At 50.9% G+C, this 17,082-nt stretch overlaps 1 protein-coding gene across 8 annotated transcripts in view; it reads right to left on the reverse strand.

Moving 5' to 3' along the window:
• Nucleotides 1-17,082, reverse strand: part of PLEKHA7 (pleckstrin homology domain containing A7) — a 210,080-nt gene that overhangs the window by 31,929 nt on the left and 161,069 nt on the right. For 6 of the 8 annotated variants that reach the window (XR_004970439.1, XM_036325534.1, XM_036325535.1 and 3 more), the window contains 5 exons: nt 15,768-16,223; nt 7,670-8,183; nt 6,897-6,983; nt 6,206-6,325; nt 4,181-4,234 (listed from right to left, as the gene is read on the reverse strand). Coding sequence is in view for 7 of the 8 variants with exons in the window: in XM_036325534.1 (XP_036181427.1) it covers nt 4,181-4,234; nt 6,206-6,325; nt 6,897-6,983; nt 7,670-8,183; nt 15,768-16,223 (1,231 nt within the window). In the remaining variant the exon portion in view is untranslated. The remainder of the gene's footprint in view (nt 1-4,180; nt 4,235-6,205; nt 6,326-6,896; nt 6,984-7,669; nt 8,184-15,767; nt 16,224-17,082) is intronic. The other 2 variants (XM_036325536.1, XM_036325539.1) reach the window with 1 other exon arrangement.

A 17,082-nucleotide genomic window follows, 5' to 3' on the forward strand; every position in this document is an offset into this window, starting at 1 on the left:
GATAATAATTCCTATTGCGTTGCTCAAGGATGCTGAGAGGATTAAGTGAGATAAGAACACCAGGTGCCCAAACACTGCCAGGCAGAGAGAGACGCCTAATCTACGTGGAGCCCTTTCCACCGTGGCACCGCCAGCTAAAACGCCAGAGAAGTAAATGTTTCCCAAAAGAACACTAAACAAAGTGTCTTCTAAGACAGTGGCATGCACCTTTGTGGGATCGCTTGGCACCGCAGCAGGAATGCTCATTTCAGGAAGAAAAAACCCCACATCACCACACCCTGATTCCGGAAGCTGAGCATCGCTGATGGACGGGATGATGGGCTCTGATCCTTAAGTCTGTGGCCCTCGGGCAGAGACGAGGGGGACTCTAGGCCAACCTCCTTCCTCCCCCGAAAGGACCCGGGAAGGACATCTCAAGGAGCTGGTGACCGTGGGGACTGTGCCTGTCATGGTCTCCATGCCCGGGCCCATTCAATTGTGTCCACAGAGGCCCGCGTCTCAGGGGCCCCCGCCCGACTCAGCGTCCGCTCATTGTGTCTAGCTGACAGTGGTTCTCAACCTTCCTAATGCCGCGACCCTTTAATACAGTTCCTCATGTTGTGGTGACCCCCAACCATAAAATTATTTTCGTTGCAAATTCATAACTATAATTTTGCTACTGTTATGAATTGTAATGTAAATATCTGATGTGCACGATGTATTTTCAGGGGTCGTGACCCACAGGTTGAGAACCGCTGGCAGGAGCCAGTGGCCTCAGGGTGCTCCTGACCCAGCCGCTCATCCCACCCAGTGCTCCTCTGGCCTCAGCTGCACCATGGTGGAGAGTCCACCGTGACCTGTGGTGGCCCTTTTAGAAAAGTCTCTTTCCTACTAAACGGAAACCCGCCTACTTCTAGCTACTCTCCACTTGTCCTAACTCTCCCTTAGGGCCACAGAGGGCACCTGGTAATAGTTCAGAGCTTTACAGACTGTGTCTATGTCTCCCCTGAATTGACCTAACCTCTGACATCCTGCACTGGAGCCGTGCTCGCCGCTGTGGTTCTTGCTTCTGCCCAGCATGCCCTCCCTGAGGGACCTCTCCTTCACTCTGAGGGGAGGCGAGGCCGGGAGGAAATGAACCTGGATTTGCAGGTGCCACCTTCCCTGGCCATGTGGAGGCAGCCTCCACACCAAGGAAGGTAGACCAGGGACAGCATGGTCTAAGCCCGTGGAGTGTAACCCTGTAACGTATATTCCCTTTCTGGCTTAGCAGGCTGATGTGGGTTTCAGACTCTTGCAGGCGAAAGCATCCCACCTATACACTCCGCAGCCAGGGTTTGCAGGTCCTCAGCACCTCTCCTTTGATTCCAGCCCTTCCCTCGTCTGGATCCCCAAGGGAGACAGCCATCTGGGAACCCTGGACCCCAGTGGGATCACAGCAGAGCAGGCCCGCTGCCTCCCCGATATGGGCACCCCGTCCCTTGGAGGCAGGCCAAGGTGGTGCCTGCCTTTCTGGCAGCCACGCCAGACTGATGACTCACACGCAGCACAAACCCCAGCATCTCTTCCCACACGGGCTTCTGGTCCATTGATCTGGGGGACTAGTTCTCTGAGAGGAGCCAGCAACTGGAGCAACATCCACAAGACCAGGGAAGGCCTGGCATCAACACAGCTGTTGTTCATGACAGACAGCAACAACTTCCAACTGCTAATGCTCGGGGCACCCCCAGCTCCCAGCCAGTCAAACACCCCAAGGACACACCTTGCCTCCATCACATCAAACACGTTTCCTGGCATAACGACCCCCAGTTCGGTTCCATAAAAAACTTAACTCCTCCGGGTGCACAGTGGTAGGAGGGGAGTTTTAGCAAAGTCTGGGAGGAAAGGTGATTAAGAGCATGAGCTCCAGACTCAGAGCAACACATAAATACTGACTCCCCAGTCACTGCTCATGTGATTTCTCTCTCAGAGCTTCAGTCTGTACAACACAACCCGCCACCTCCCTCCCAGGACTGCTCAGGGGCTCGCACACTCTCTCGGAGCAAAGCACAGCAGCCGGCACGCGTGATACTCTGAATTGTGTTTTAGCTTCTCTTGGGAGTCAGGACACACAGGGACCCCTGGCCTTGCTCTGCTATCCTGTGCCTCGGTTTCCCTCTCTCTAGACTCCCTTTAACGCCAATCCTACAGTCTGGGCTGGATCTTTACTCCAGGACAACTGTGCGTTTCGGCTCTCCCACACAAACAGGAGTCAGGAGACAGCTACTCCCAGGCTTCTGGCCCAGGCACTTCATGGAGTTCCTCTCGCCCTGTGCACCGAGCTTGGCGAGGGTGCCTCACACACACCTGTGCTGCTGCCGGGCTGAGCCTCTGCCACAGGCCAAGGACGTGGATGCTCCACGAATCCTTCTGTGCCAACGGCACGGCCCCAGAGCAGGGGTGAGGAGAAACAGCGACATGGTGGCTGGCAGTCGGGCAGGCCAGGGACCAGGGGTGTGGGGGCACACGTGGCTGACGGAGGCTAGGGGCTGTGGACCTCCCCGGTCAGGTGGGGATGGTGGGCGTGGTGGAAGGACCCTGCCCTGTCCCAGCAGGGCACGGGAGCACGGGCAGTACAGTTAGCCCACGCCCACGTCTGAGCACTCGGTACCCTGGGGCATTACTGCCACACTTACAATACTCGTTCACGCCACGGGAGCTAGAAAATGCCCTGGTTTTGAGAGAACCCTGTTTTGCTCGTGTCCAAAAACCAAGTCAGACTTCCATTCACTGCACCTTCCTTCCAGAGCCTGAGACAGACTCTGGAGCAGGGGTCCTCAAACTACGGCCCGTGGGCCACATGCAAATACAAATATTGTATTTGTTCCCGTTTTGTATTTTTACTTCAAAATAAGATATTTTGAAGTAAAAAATATGCAGTGAGCATAGGAATTTTTTCATAGTTTTTTTTTTAAACTATAGTCAGGCCCTCCAACGGTCTGAGGGACAGTGAACTGGCCCCCTGTTTAAAAAGTTTGAGGACCCCTGATCTGAAGCATGAACGAGCTACCTCCAATTCCTGAGGCCAAGGCCACACCACCCTCACCTGGCTCTCCTTGGCTCCCTCCATCCCCTTCCCTTTTATCTCAGCCAATGCAAATATTCTGGCTCTTCCAGGCTCCACCCACACGCCATCTCCTCTGGAAGTGGCAGCCCACAGAGATCCTCATTATCTCCGCTCTGAGCACCGGGCCACGTCTTTGTAAATAAGTCTGTTATTTGGGGATGTTTTCTTTCCCCAACCCAGAGAGCCCCGATTTTACTCCTGCACCTCCCCTAGGCTTCTCCAGGGCCGAGTACATGGCAAGTGCTCACTAGATATAGCAGTTAATTAGTTGTTTTCTAAACAGGCTGCCACAGGGCCTGATGCTCGTACCCCACTTCTACAAGGCTGGAGGACAAGCCCCGTTAAAAATCTCTGAAGCCAGGTACCCCGGAGACTGGAGGAGCATGCCCCATGGCAGTCACCTGGTGACTCCCACAGCCCTCACCGCCTCTCACGCCCGCAGTTAACTAAAAGTCACACTCCTTCAGTCTGTTTCATGGATCAGGCATAAGAAGTGCTCTTCACAGGGGGAGCTTCCAGAGAGCCCGGTGAACGCCACAGTGGCAGCTGTCACGCAGTGCCTCTCGGTTCCCCGGCTTCCTCGGGCTCTCTGTGCCACGGAGGCTGATTGGAGCCCAGAGCTTTATCACCAGTGATCATTTCCTAAATGGGGGGTGGGAGACAGCGCCCCTCAGAGCCACGTAATTCCACGTGGAACCATCTCCCCAGCAACGAACAATCCACTGACCTACTTGGAACCAAAAGCACACACCAGGGGCTTCTCTGAACCAAACTCGGCACCATCCCACTGCAGGCTCTGAACAGGCAATGATTACTATTTGGAGGGACCTTTGGTTCTGCCCAAGGACAGGAAGAGATCCGAATCTTGTGGCCTCCTTCGGTAGGACAGAGACTCACAGCAGAATTCACAAGAGACTAAGAGCAGAATCTGAGGCTGTAAGAAATAAAACTCCTCTGACTGGACAGCAGCCGTCTCCATTTGGGATCCAGATTTGATCAGACCTGCACAGTCTTTGGCGTGGGCCTGGCTACGATGGAGCGGACACTCTCAGTAAGGTGAGTGTCCAAGGGACGCAAATCCCTGATGTGGCTCACCTTTAGGTCCAGGTATTCCAGGTCTTTCTTCAGCTGGAGGTAGGTATCATCAGCCTTCAAAGGAAGCAGAGAGAACCCAGTTATGAGCAGCAAGGGTTTCCATGTGTATTTGTGTGTTTGGGCTTCATGAATGGTTTACATTGCACAGCATCGGGGACAGCGACCACAGCAGACCAACACTTCCCAGGCCACAGAGGAAGCACAAATGTCTTGGTGCAGCTTGGAGCCCGCTCTCAGCATGATGGATCTTGCAGGTCGCTGTGGGGAAAGCCAGCTTGTCCCCTCATCAGCTGAGGGGGCAGTTTGATGGCAAGGAGGCAGATAGCACACATCCCACCAGAAGGCAAGGACAGCAGTGCCATGAGGCGGAGGTGATCTCCTGAGACAACTACAGAGGTCTCCCTGGAAGAGGACATCTACACCTGAGCTCAGGGCCCATTGACGGCCGGTACTCCAAATTTTGTCATCAAACCTTTGCACTGAGTTATTCACATGCATGAAGCAAAATGACCCATGATCGGTATGGGTAAATGCCTGGAAGAGGCCGGGAGATGGCCCAGGGATGTCCCCTTATGACCTTGGGTTTCAGAATAATAAACACCAGTAGCCACTGGACGTTTCCTGGAAGCTGGAAGTTCTGGCTTCCTTGCTCAGCGTGGAGCCAGAGTGACCACATCGGGAGCTACCTGCGGAAGGGCCAATGTCAGACCTATCAGCTCGTATCGTCTCCGACAGCGCTGAGTTCTTCAGAATAATTACTAGGAAAAGTGAGAATAAGGAATAAGGAAAAGACTGCTCTCCTAGAACTTGTGCTTCCCGTGCAACAGGTCACGGACGCTGACTGTGAGGCAGAGAGGTTTCAAAAGCAGCCCAGGCACACTCTCAGCAGACTAAGAGGCCTCCAGCAAGCTGAGGCGAGCATGGCTGGGAAGATGGTCCGTTTACAGCTCTGATGTAAAACAAACACACAAATAAACAACGCGACACATGCGGGCCGTGCTTTTAAGCATGAGAAGGCCTGAAGGACTATTGCCAGGGACACTAATTAGCAAGATCTTATTTCTGTCCCTAACCTGTACCCTTACCCTTCCCTAGTTCCTTAATCAGCCCAGTCCCTATACACTTTCTTCTTTTTTATTATTGGTCCCGATACACTTTCCATGGCAGTAAGAGGGACAGAGCAATGTTATTAAATCATTAATAAGTTATTAATAAATTAATATTATATAAATGTTATTTAAAAAACACCCAAATTCACAACTTAGGGTTTTTGTAAGTGTTCCCTTACTTTCATTCTCCCAAGTACATTTCCTGAGTCCCTCAGGTCCCACTAAAACAGGACAAGGAAGGTAACCATCCCATCGCCCTGTGCCTCTGTCTTCTGCCGATATCTGTGCAACTCAGAGGGACCAGTCCTGTCTGCACCAGCATCTTCTTTAAGCTGCTCCAGATGCTGGGAGGGCAACTGCCTGGACACTATGCAGGCAGGACCTGGGGTTTGGATGTAACCGAGGGATCCCAGGCAAGTCACGTCCCTTCTTGACCCGCTGCCTGCTGTGCGCTAATAATTCCTGCCCTACCCACCCTCTCCCAGGTCACTGTGAGGCTCACCAGGGTAAGGGATGTGAGGCTGCTTGGTCTATTGGCTGGGCACTCTGCCTTCTCCCTCCAGGCTGGCACACACCTTTAGGCACCCCAGGAGGACCCACGGTGGTAACAAGGACGACAGCCAGCACAGCCCCTCGGACATGGCCACACACCAGCCTGCCAGTCCCTACTCACAGCCAGAGAAGCCACAGTTCAGGGCCCTCACACCACATGCAGCCTCCTCCCCAGTGCCCGGGCACGGGCCCCACCACCGTGGCACAGTGTCCAGCAGTCACATCCAGAAGCAAACAGGCAGGGAACGAGGGAGAGAGCCAGACAGCAAGGACAGACCAGAGCGTGGCACGGGGGAACATGGGCCAGCACGTCACTCCCTTGCCTCCGGGGTGGCCCCCGGCCCCAGAGATCTGGGGTGCTGACCTGGCAGGTGGGAAAGGCCAGCTGGTGCTGCAGTAACTGGCCCACGGCGAAATCTCGCACACTGGCCAGCTTGGCCTGGTGCCGCCGTAACCGGGTGAGAAGCAGCGAGAGCTCCTCCAGCTGCAGGTGTGTAGACACATCACGAGGAAATTAGCCACCGCAGGAGCACGTCGCTATAATTACTCTTCGCCCCGTGCTGGGCCAGCACTGATGTGACACCATTAGGTAATTGCTGCATTAATTCTGTCATTAGGACAAATAAAGGCACTGGCGGGAAAGGGGCTGCAGGAAGTGCTTTTTCCAGAAAACAGCAGCCAGCAGTGGCCCTCACCCAGGCTCACACTTTGAAGATGGTTAACTAATCAAAGCAAAGACCAGGAGAGGAGCTAACGAGAGAAGAGCAGGTGGCTGGAAAACGCTGTCCGAAAGAGAAGAGCCCATGTTCTCTTCCGCTTCCCCAACCTCTTCGTGGGGTCTGGGGAGGACCCAACGCTGGCGGCGTGACCCTGAGCAAGTCACTCGACTTCTCTGAGCCTCAGTTTTCTCATCTCTAAATTGGGGGTTGAAAACTGCCCTGCAGACCGCATTGGATTAACTTGGGGGGTGGACGGGAGGGGGGATCAGGCGAGATTAGCCCTTTGCAGGCTGCACTATATCATTCGCCTGGAGGGGGAGATGAAGCCCCGCTTACCGATTTTCCGTGTAAACTGGGAGCGCTGACAGTGTGGGTCATGTAACCCATGGAGGGCATGGAGCGTCGGTCCACGTGCGAGGAGTTCTGCAGGTGGGGAGAGAAGAAGTCACACTGAGGGCCGGGCAAGGGGGCCAGAACCTCTGCCACTCACTGGCAGGGCAGCCTACCTCAGGCACATCACCTCTCTGAGCCTCACTCTTCATCTGTAAAATGAAGATACCCCCCTTTCTCACCCGGTTACAACAGTGACAAACTGTGAAAGCCCCATGATGAGTGAAAACGTAAGTTGGATTATTATACACTAGAGGCCTGATGCACAAAATCCATGCAAGAGTAGGCCTTCCTTCCCCCAGCAGCCAGCACCGGCTTCCCTCTGGCACCAGGGGCCAGGGCTTCCCTCGCAGCCCCAGCTTCTGGTCTAATTAGCATATTACGCTTTTATTATTATAGATAATTAAACTGAACACTGACAGCTTTTCCTGCCTTCCAAGCTGCAAGGAAGCAGATTTCTAGTTGTCTGGCCCATGCAAGTTACTCATTTCTTAATGCCTCAAGAGTTCTTATCAGTGAAATGGGCATAACAGCACCTACCTCTTTGGGCTGTTGTAAAAATTAAAGTAACTCCTTTAGCCCTGCACTGACACCTAAAATTACTGTGTAAGTGTAACCTATCATTATTGCAAATTGCTCAAATTTGTGTTCAAACCACGTGAGGCTCCTGGTGCCCTAATGCTGGGCCCCAGCAGCCCGACAGGACTCCAGAGCCTCACCTTGGTGGTGTGGCCCCATGTCTTCCTGGGAGAACTGCCCAACGAGATGTCCACACTCCTCCTCTGGTCCGGTGGCCTCACGGTGACCCTCTCTGCTGGTGTGTGTGGCCGCCGGGGTGGGAAGGCCCGCGGGGGTCCCGGGGGAGGGATGTCCGAGGGAGATGGAGGCACGGAGATAGAGCGGGGCACCTCCAGCATGCTCCTGCTCCGGCCCTGCTCAGGGAACTCCGGGGAGATGGGCGCCGTGGGGCTGCCGTGCCGGAACTGCTGGCGCTGCTGCCACTCGTAGAGCTGCCACACGGTGCCATCGCGGTGTGCCCGGCGCTCCTCGCTCGACATCTTCAGGTGGCTGGCTCGGTCCTGCGCGTACTTGTAGTCACTTGGCAGGTTGCGGGGTGGAGGCGAGGAGCCCCCCGATGGGTGACGGGTGCTCCTGGGAAGAGTCTGGTAGTTTTCTGGGAAGGACAGGGACTGGCTGGGACCGTGGCGAGGAAGGGTCTGGTCCGGGGGGAGGCTGAGGAGAGAGGAGGACAGGTAAGATGAGGACAGGTAAGATGACGCCAGGGTCTGCAAGGCATCTGGAAACACAGCTAAGTAAACGTGCAAGGCCAGGCCTATAAGGACCCCAGAGGACAATCAAAGCAGACACCCAGGACTTCCGTCTCTTGGCAAAGGACTCCAAAGCCATTTTCCCCTGTCAGCCTCGGAGTGTCAACCCTCTACCAGGCCGACTTGGCCACCCCACTCCCATCACGTCAAGGGAGGAACCCTGCCTTCTCCTCTCTCCCACTTAACCCCTGTCAGCTCTTCCGATGGGTGTGCACATTCCAGGAAGCACCTCGTAATTCTCCAGCTCCCCAAGACGCTGTGTCCGGTATCGCCACACCAAGTCCTGCAGGTTCTTAATGGAAGTGCTGACATCAGTTCCCTTCTTTTTCTACTACCCTAGCCCAGATACTGATTAATGACCTCCCCTTCCCCAAGACAACTTTGAGACCTTCCTCACTAGTTTCCACACTGTATGCAGTCAAGTGTTCAGATCCAATCACTGCCGTGCTCCATAAACTTCCATGTCTCCCCACTGCTTATGAAATCTAAATCCCTTCGCCTGGTCCTCATAGCTCTGCAGTGTCTGACCTCAACCCACTTTGCAGTCCTGCTGTCTTCTCACTGCTCCTCCTACTGGGACCAGGACTGAGCTGGGGCGAGCCAGGGCCAGGCGTCTCGGGCCCAACAGGCAAGGAGGCCCCCCTCTGATGCGGCCCTGTCATTACTGGAGCCTGAGAGTGAGAGCTTCCCCCTAATCCCGCCCAGCCTCCTACACCCCTGGGCAACTTCTCATGTGGAAAAGGCAGGGCAGTCTGACGTGGGCTTGAGTCCTAGCTCTAGAGTCCTAGCTCTGGCATCCATTGGCGATGTGACCCTAGGCAGCTTGCCCACTGCTCTGAAAGGTCCATGAGAGAATGCAGGCTCCATGCCTGATGCATAGAAGGCACTTCACCAGCGGGTGCTCCCTTCCCAGCTCTCCTCATTTTCATATTGTTCTTCCCTCCCCCACCTGCATGGGCTCCCAGTGCCCTGTGCACCCTAACTCACTCATTCTCCAGGACACTGTCCGTCCACAGAGGCCTCTGCAATGCCACAGTCCTCGGGGTTCTTGCTCTGCTCTGACTTAGTGACTATACAGTTGGTAACTTTTCTGAGGTCCTTGTCATACTTGTAAGATATCTCTTTCCCAGCCGAGCTGCACCTCCTTGCAGGGCAGAACCCGTGTCTTACATTCTGTGGGGTTGTCCTGAGAAAGTCTTCATGCATAACCAGCCCTTTAACGAGTACACCAGCACACAACCAACCAGCCATCTTATGTTGCAAAACAAAAATTCAGCAAAGGGCAAAGTACAGCGATTTATTCAGCCTTAAAAGTCAAACCTGAGAGGCGGCATGTTGTCAAAAGAGAACAGGTGTTAGAATCAGACAGGCCTGCTTTGGAGTCCTGACCCTGACTTTATTGATCAACTTTATCCAATAAATTTCTATATAGTGTTTACCCCAAGCAAGACGTGCGGCAGCATCAGCACCACTGGGCAGTTAGACGGGCAGGTTACCAGGTCCCACCCAAACCTGCCAAGTCAGAAACTCTGGGGGTAGGGCCTAGCCACCTGTGTTTTAACAAGACCTCAGGTGGCTAACATAATAATTGTTCTAAAATCATTCTAAATTGTTTTAAAACTCACCTCATTTCATCTCTTCCTTACTATATGTCCTCAGGGGTCAATTATAGCCTCATTTTCCTTACTATAAAGTGGGAACACTAAGAACCATTCAATGGATTGTTGTGAGGATTAGAAACAGTTGTCATACGCCAGGCCAGTGTGGCTCAGTGGTTGAGCAATGACCCATGCACTAAGAGGCCGCTGGTCAGGGCTTGATGCCTGGTAGGGGGCGTGAAGGAGACAGCCGATCGATGTTGATGTTTCTCTCTCATCAATGTTTCTGTCTCTCTCTCCCTCTCTTTCCCTCTCTCTCAAAAATCAATAAAAACAGATTTTAAATCCAAATAGCTGTCATTCAAAAATGGTAGCTTTCTTCTCCCTTTTCATCGTTATCTTTGCAATTACAAGAGGTCATATTGAGATCTCTTCCACCCAGACTTGTCTAGTGCCTGTGTAGCTTGTCTCCTTGCCACTAGGTGGCAGGGTTTGCTGCTGATTTCCCAGCGTCAGAGGGGACCCTGACCCTGAGGAAGGGGCAGTGCCTGAATCCTGTAACTGCGGTGATGGCAATGGCACAAACAGGTGGGCTCCCCCTGGGGAGCCTATGACTTTACTAACCACTGTTCACTTTGCCTGAAGCAAATGCAAACTACACAGAGCACGTCCTACCTGTGCTCCCACACCCCTCGGTGTGGCTCTCAGCCCACCGGTGCTGCCTATGTGTCCCATGGTCAGAGACCCACTGGGCAGTGCCCCAAAGCCCTCAGCTGGCCCTCTTGCCTGTTCCTTCAGCCTATGCACTGCCTGCCACTCCCCACCTTCCCACTCCTAGCGCTGGCCCCCTGGAGGCAACCCCAAAGATCCCAGTCCCATGGTGAGCCCTGGCTCCCGAGGATGGACCAGGAGGTGGGCAGGGCTGTAAGACGACATAAAGATCACCCTGGGAGCAGCTTCGTTCCAACAGCAGACCCATCTGCTGGCCCCCAACTCCAGACTTACCCCAAAAGAGTGCTTAGGGCCTCTTGCCCTCGCACCCTGCTCTGTGGCTATGGGGCCTCCCTGTTCCAAAAGGCACCAAAGCAAACAGGATGTTCTGACACAGCCACTATAAAATGGTCACATCAGAATGTAAAATCAAATTTTATCACCAATTCTTTATTCAGCAGACCGTCCTCACCCTCACTTCCATACTAACTCTGTAGGACTTTCACTTTCTATTCTGTTCCTCACTGATGTTTGAGTCCCTGATTCCACCTCCACCCCCACCCCCGCCTTTTTACTTTACAAGTGTGCATTAATTTAAACACCAGGGGATAACAGAAGGCTAGCATTTCAGACCAACCACTTAGGATGTGTTAAGATTCTAAGGGTACGTCAGCCTGTTCCCCACAAACCATCATCATAAAGGAGTGTATTGATGTGAAATATATATCTCCAAGTCCTGAAAGAACAGTTATAAACAACTTCTTGTGGTCTAGAGCCACAAACACAAGATCCTAATACAGCCCAACCAACCCTCCTTTCAATGTCCAATGTGCTCAACCTAATGAGGTTAGCAAAGTCTTAATCACACAGCAGAGATATCCATTGTCTATATTTTCAAATGGAGGAGGTTCCTGCATTAAGCAGCCAGATCAACTTATTTCTTGACAGTAAGAGATTTCAAATATATCTTTAAGAAAGAAAAAAAAAGCCCACAACTCTGGGAATGCAAAGATCACTCAGTCCTTTCAAGACAGAAGTGAATGATCAGAGACCAAGCACTTTGCTTACTCAGACACTGACAGCTTTCCTCCCAAAAGGGTAGGTAGTTCATACTCTGCCTTCTATTCCTCACTTTTGCTTTTCAGCCCACTGAGAAGTGCCTCTACCACTAGTCTGAAGTTCTTCTCACCGCGTGCTCAATGACCTTCAAGGTCAACGGACTGTTTTCATCCGCAGGCCTGATGTCACCCTGCCCCTTAGATAAGAATGGCTCAAACTCCCATCTCACATCCTAGGGACAGTCCAACGCCTTTCCCAGCTATCTCTTATCTGCTGGTGTTGACTTCTCATCCTTCAGCTCCCCGATGTGCATCCCACCCCCAAACACAGACCACTGTGCGTAGCAGAATAATGCGGATTTGTGGGCTGCCAGAAACAGTTATGTGGAGACATTTCACATTTAATAACCTATCACTGCATAGCAGTCACTCAGCTTGTAGAATTCCTTCTACCATACCGCTCCTCTGCCAATGCCTTGTGAACCATTCTCAGTAACAGTGCCATGCCAGGCTGCTGCTCGACGTCCACCAATGGCTTCACGGCCTCAAGCTTAAATCCAAACTCCCCATCAGGAAATACAGGCTCATCAGGGTCAACCCTTGCCCTTCCTATCTGCCCCCGACGTCTGGTTTCTCCTGCTTTTTTCTCCCCAAGCCAGCTACACACAGACTTCAGTTCCTAAGAATCGCACAGAAGAGGAAATGACTAACTTATCATGAGAGTTTCTCTTTGACCACAGTCTACTCTCCAGGATCCCTCTCCTGCTGCTAACTGCTAAGTGTTGGGGTACCATTTACATGCTGATTGCCCCCAATTAGCATGTCCAACCAGCCCTCAAACCTCAACATCACCATCCATATCTAACTGCCTACATGACATCTGCCCTTGGATAGCTAATAGGTTTCTCAAACTTCTATGTCCAACATGGAAACCCTAATTTCCCCCCAAACTAGTTTCTAAACCCTCCCCACATCAGAACCACCCAGTTATTTAAGTAAAAATTCTAGGGATCCTCCTTGTTCTTCCCTTTCTCTCATCCTGCACTTCCCATTCATTGACAAATTTTGCTCTTAAGCCTCTAAAATGCACCTCCAATCTCTTTCTTTCTGTTTCCATTGTCACCAATCCCGCCGCTACAACAGCCTCCTTCCTCCACAGGCGCTTTGTGGATTAGTAATATTATATCATTTACCTCTTAAAACCTTCCAGTGATATTCCTGTTTGTATTTAGCAAGTAAAACTTACGCTGACCTTTAGTGCATTATATTTAGCTTTTAAAAGTGAGTTTTATCTATGTACTGGAAGGAAAAGATCTTAGTCTTAGGCCGTTTCCTTGTGCAACAACTGGAAAGGAGCAATGTCGTTTGTTTTCATTCTTTTTTCCCCCAAAGCACAGTCTGCTATAGTGTACTTTATGTCTGACAGAGATAATTGGGGGGGGGGGGGGGGCACACTACAGATTATTTGTAAAATATTTGCCTCTGAAATATTTCTTTGTAAATCTTGTTTTTTGAGGCAAATGTTTAAAAAGAAAGATGCAGACTTAAAGCATTGAACTTTTTTTAAAATGGTGTTTTGTTTTCATCTATTTTCTATCAGATAACATTTTATTTCTAAATTGGAGGTAGTCGGCACTCTTCAGATGAGTATGTACTTTTATTGTAGAATCTTCTCAAAATTTAACTGAGCTTACTCAGGTTAAAGCAGTAGATACTGAAACAGCATACTCTCATAGAGCAGCAGAAAGAACTCTGGTACTTGTGGCTCATAGAAAACAGTCCCCTAAATTTCAAAGTCCAAATCTGAGAATTAGCAAACCCCGTGATTGTGGGGTCCCATAGTGCTTTTAAATCTAGGGGAAAAAACTATCACCAAAGCCTTGTCTTAATTTTTATTATGTATGTAACTGTGGACCCAGCCTTTAAGGATGAGGCCCACAAGTAATTGACTTGTAACTTCGAAGCCAAGAATAGAATATTATTAGATCATTTAATCCAGCCTTTTGTCTCCTAAAACCTAATGCCCATTGTAGAAAAGCATTAGTATATTAGGACCAACAGAGTTTGGGTTAAAAATAATGAGTGTTTACTCTTATTGGAGCATAAACATGTCAGTATTTTTAGATTTGTGTTAAATCACTACAAATATTAATTTGAACTTGAAGGATTTAAATGCTAGAAATCAATCTATCCTTTACTCTCCCAGTATTGGTCATGCCTGTCTTGTGTTGTTTACATGCTCTTCTGCCCAGACTGTTAGTACTATATATAGGAGCCCTTTTGGGGCTGATAAATACAATAGTTTAGCTTTTTCCTCTAATATTGATCATGACTTCAACATTCCTATGAACATAGTTCTGAATGAGTTAAATTGGAAGGAATTTTAATTATATAAAAACATATAATGTACTAACTTTCTGCCTACTCAGATCTCTTCTCTGTCATGCCCTTATATTTCTCGTTAAGCTATATACTACTTTTTATGCTACTCCTTTTAGAAACTGAAAATTCTAGTTTCACTCAGTTTTTGTGTTAACGAACATTTTGAATGTGTACCCCTGTATATGTGAACAATTAAATCTTGACCTTTCAAAGTCATAACTAACAATCAACCCCAGGGGTTGATTGATACCTTTTGACCATTTATATGAGGGTTGCTATTGTATTCTGTACATGGCTGTAAATTATGTGCATTTCCTCTGTGTTTATGTTAACTAGCTGAATTTTATTTAAACTGTGAAAATTTAAAAAATTAAAATAGACTTATGAAAAAACAACAACCCTTCCAGTGGTTCCCCCTGTTGCTTTTTCAAATAAAACCCAAATTCCTTACATTGATATGAGGACCTGCACATTAATCTGAGGACCCAGCTTTCCAAGCTCATTCAGCAGGAAAGTCACTTACAACCACCTTGTCCAGCACCGAGCATGGCAGCCCCCTCCCGTGTCCTTGAGCAGAGCTTCCGTTTTCCATAAGACACCAAATGCGAACAAACAGAACTGACACCTGGTCAGTCCCAGTGGGGATGGGCAAGCATCTCAGCTCTGACACAAAAGGCCCTCCTCCTCCTGGTCTGGCCCACAACAATGTCCACCAATTGCTTAGGGGGTTCCACTGTGACTTCTCACCATCTACCCTCACAACTGTCCAGCTGGACCAGACTAAAGAGGTTACACAACCCGCACATGCACTCCACACCCACAGGCTGGAAAGCAGGCCTGGGCTATTCCCCTGGGAGCGCTGCTGCCTGCAGAGCCTGCAGGTGGAAAGCCGGCTCGCCAACAGGGAGAATGAGGTGTGGCAGTTAGCTCATGTTTACCAGGCCGGTGGCAGACTCGGCCTGAGCTCTGGTACTTCCCCGGGCCCTTCTGGCACGAGGGCACTTTCTGAATGCGCCCAGGCCTTGCTCTCACCTCTCTAGTCGGTGGTTTGTTTCACAAGCCTGAAGACAGTGACGGGGATTTGCTGTCTTGAAGGCAAAACACAGAGGCTTTTGGGGACAATGGAAGCTGGGTGACCCTGAATTCTTCATGTTCATAAATGTGCCCTAATTAATCTAAAATTATAAAATACAGACAGTGCTTTGCAAATAGCAAGGATTCACGTGCTCTAAATCATTGAAAACTGCTTCTTGAAGGAATGGGCATGGTGAAGCCTGAGTCAGCAGTGCCTAAGCGCCGCTCTATGTGCTGGAAGTTAAAAACGGGCCTGCACTTACTCTAGTTTCTATAACTACTTCCCGGATGCAGAGAAGGAGCAGGTAAAAGGAGAAGAGGAGTTACTGTCTACGGGCTGACTGTCTTAAAGCGCGCCCCGGGGAACAAAGAAGCCTCCTCATGCTATCTCGTGTGGCTCGGGAGGCCTGCAGGCCCGGATTTGAACTCTGGCTTTGCCACTTACCTGTGTGCCCTGGGCAGGTTCCTTCCCTCCTCCCAGCCTCATTCTCCTCATCGATAAATTGGGACTATTCCCCCTCCTTGCAGAGCTGTTATGGGATTTTTTGGGATAAAGGAGGTAGAGAGTTTAAGGCCAGCATTACCCAGGGCATGCTGGGTAAATGACAGCGACTGTTATTGCGTTATTTTGCTCATAGGTAGCAGCGATTCAGATCTATTACTGACCTCCTGCCATCCCCCTTCTGGGACTTTGCCCAGTGCTCCACCTGGGCCAGGCTGCTCTTCCTCTGGCTGTGCTTTTCATGGTTGGTCCTGGGAGGAAAGGCCCGCGGGTATCCGCCCGTCCCATTCTGCTCTCCTGGGCCGTATGCGATGCCATTCTTCTCTGCCCTCTGGGGCTGTGCCTGCTGGCCTCTCAGGCCACTGGGTAAGTCCACGAACAAGGCATCCTCCTCAGCTGGCGAGTACGGGGACCTGGTCTTGCTCCTGTCCCTCCTGCCCTCGGATGGGTGGGAACGGTACCGTTCTTCCTCTTGCTCCCGCTTCTCGTAGCCATAGGAGTCCTCATGGCGGCGATGAGGACAATCCCTCGCATGTCCGGGTCCCACGTGGCCACACTCACGACAGGACTCCGCGTGGTTGACCTGGGGGACTGCCTGCCGCTCCAGCTTCTCCAGGTCCCTGCAACAACAGCAGTACATTCAGCCCGATCCAGACAGCACGGCTGGCAGCCAATCTCCCCAAAGCACACCCTTGGCAATCAAACTACCTCCAGACCTTTGCACAGGCTGTTCCCTCTGCCTGGAACACCTTGTATGCCCAGTCCCTCATTCCACCCCCTTAAACTTCTACTCCCTTGAGATCTAAAATGTTACCACCTCCTGGAAGCCACCTCAGCCACATGTACCCAGTCTAGATCAGAACCTTAACCAACTCCATGGTCACACTGGGCCAACTGGCCCAAGTAGACATGGTGAGAGGCCCATCTTGCCAAGCATCATATGCCCAGAACTTGTGTGCAGAGACTGTGACAGAACAGGTGCTCTGAATGAGTAAATGATACAGTGATAGTCTCACACCTTTCCATATTGCCATCTGCCTGAGGCCGTCCAGCTTGGACAGAAAGGCTCCTGAGCCCACTGGCTGCCAGCACAGACAGCCCCAAGAGCAATGGCAGCATAAGGAACATTCCCACTATCTGGTACCAGGGACACAGCAGCGGCTCCACAAGCTTTGCAGCATTTAGACTGGGGAGGCAGGGAAGGGAACACACTCCATCCCAGAAGAACCAGGAAAATTACCAGAGGCCCTTGGATGGGGCAGCCAGTCTACTTGTGCCCCATGGTGAAAAGTCCTGGCCTTGAGATCCATCAGTCTTCAAATAGCCAAGCCAGACATCTCTCATTTCAACATGAAAGCATACAATGGGAATGCTGCTGCATTTACATCCTAGATTTAGCCATACCTAAACCAGATAAATATTTGGACTTTTTGTTTGTGAACCAATAACTTCTCTTTCTCATTAAGCTAGTTTGAGTTT

The sequence above is a fragment of the Myotis myotis genome, unplaced genomic scaffold (assembly GCF_014108235.1).
Source record: "Myotis myotis isolate mMyoMyo1 unplaced genomic scaffold, mMyoMyo1.p scaffold_m19_p_10, whole genome shotgun sequence".
NCBI lineage: Eukaryota > Metazoa > Chordata > Mammalia > Chiroptera > Vespertilionidae > Myotis > Myotis myotis.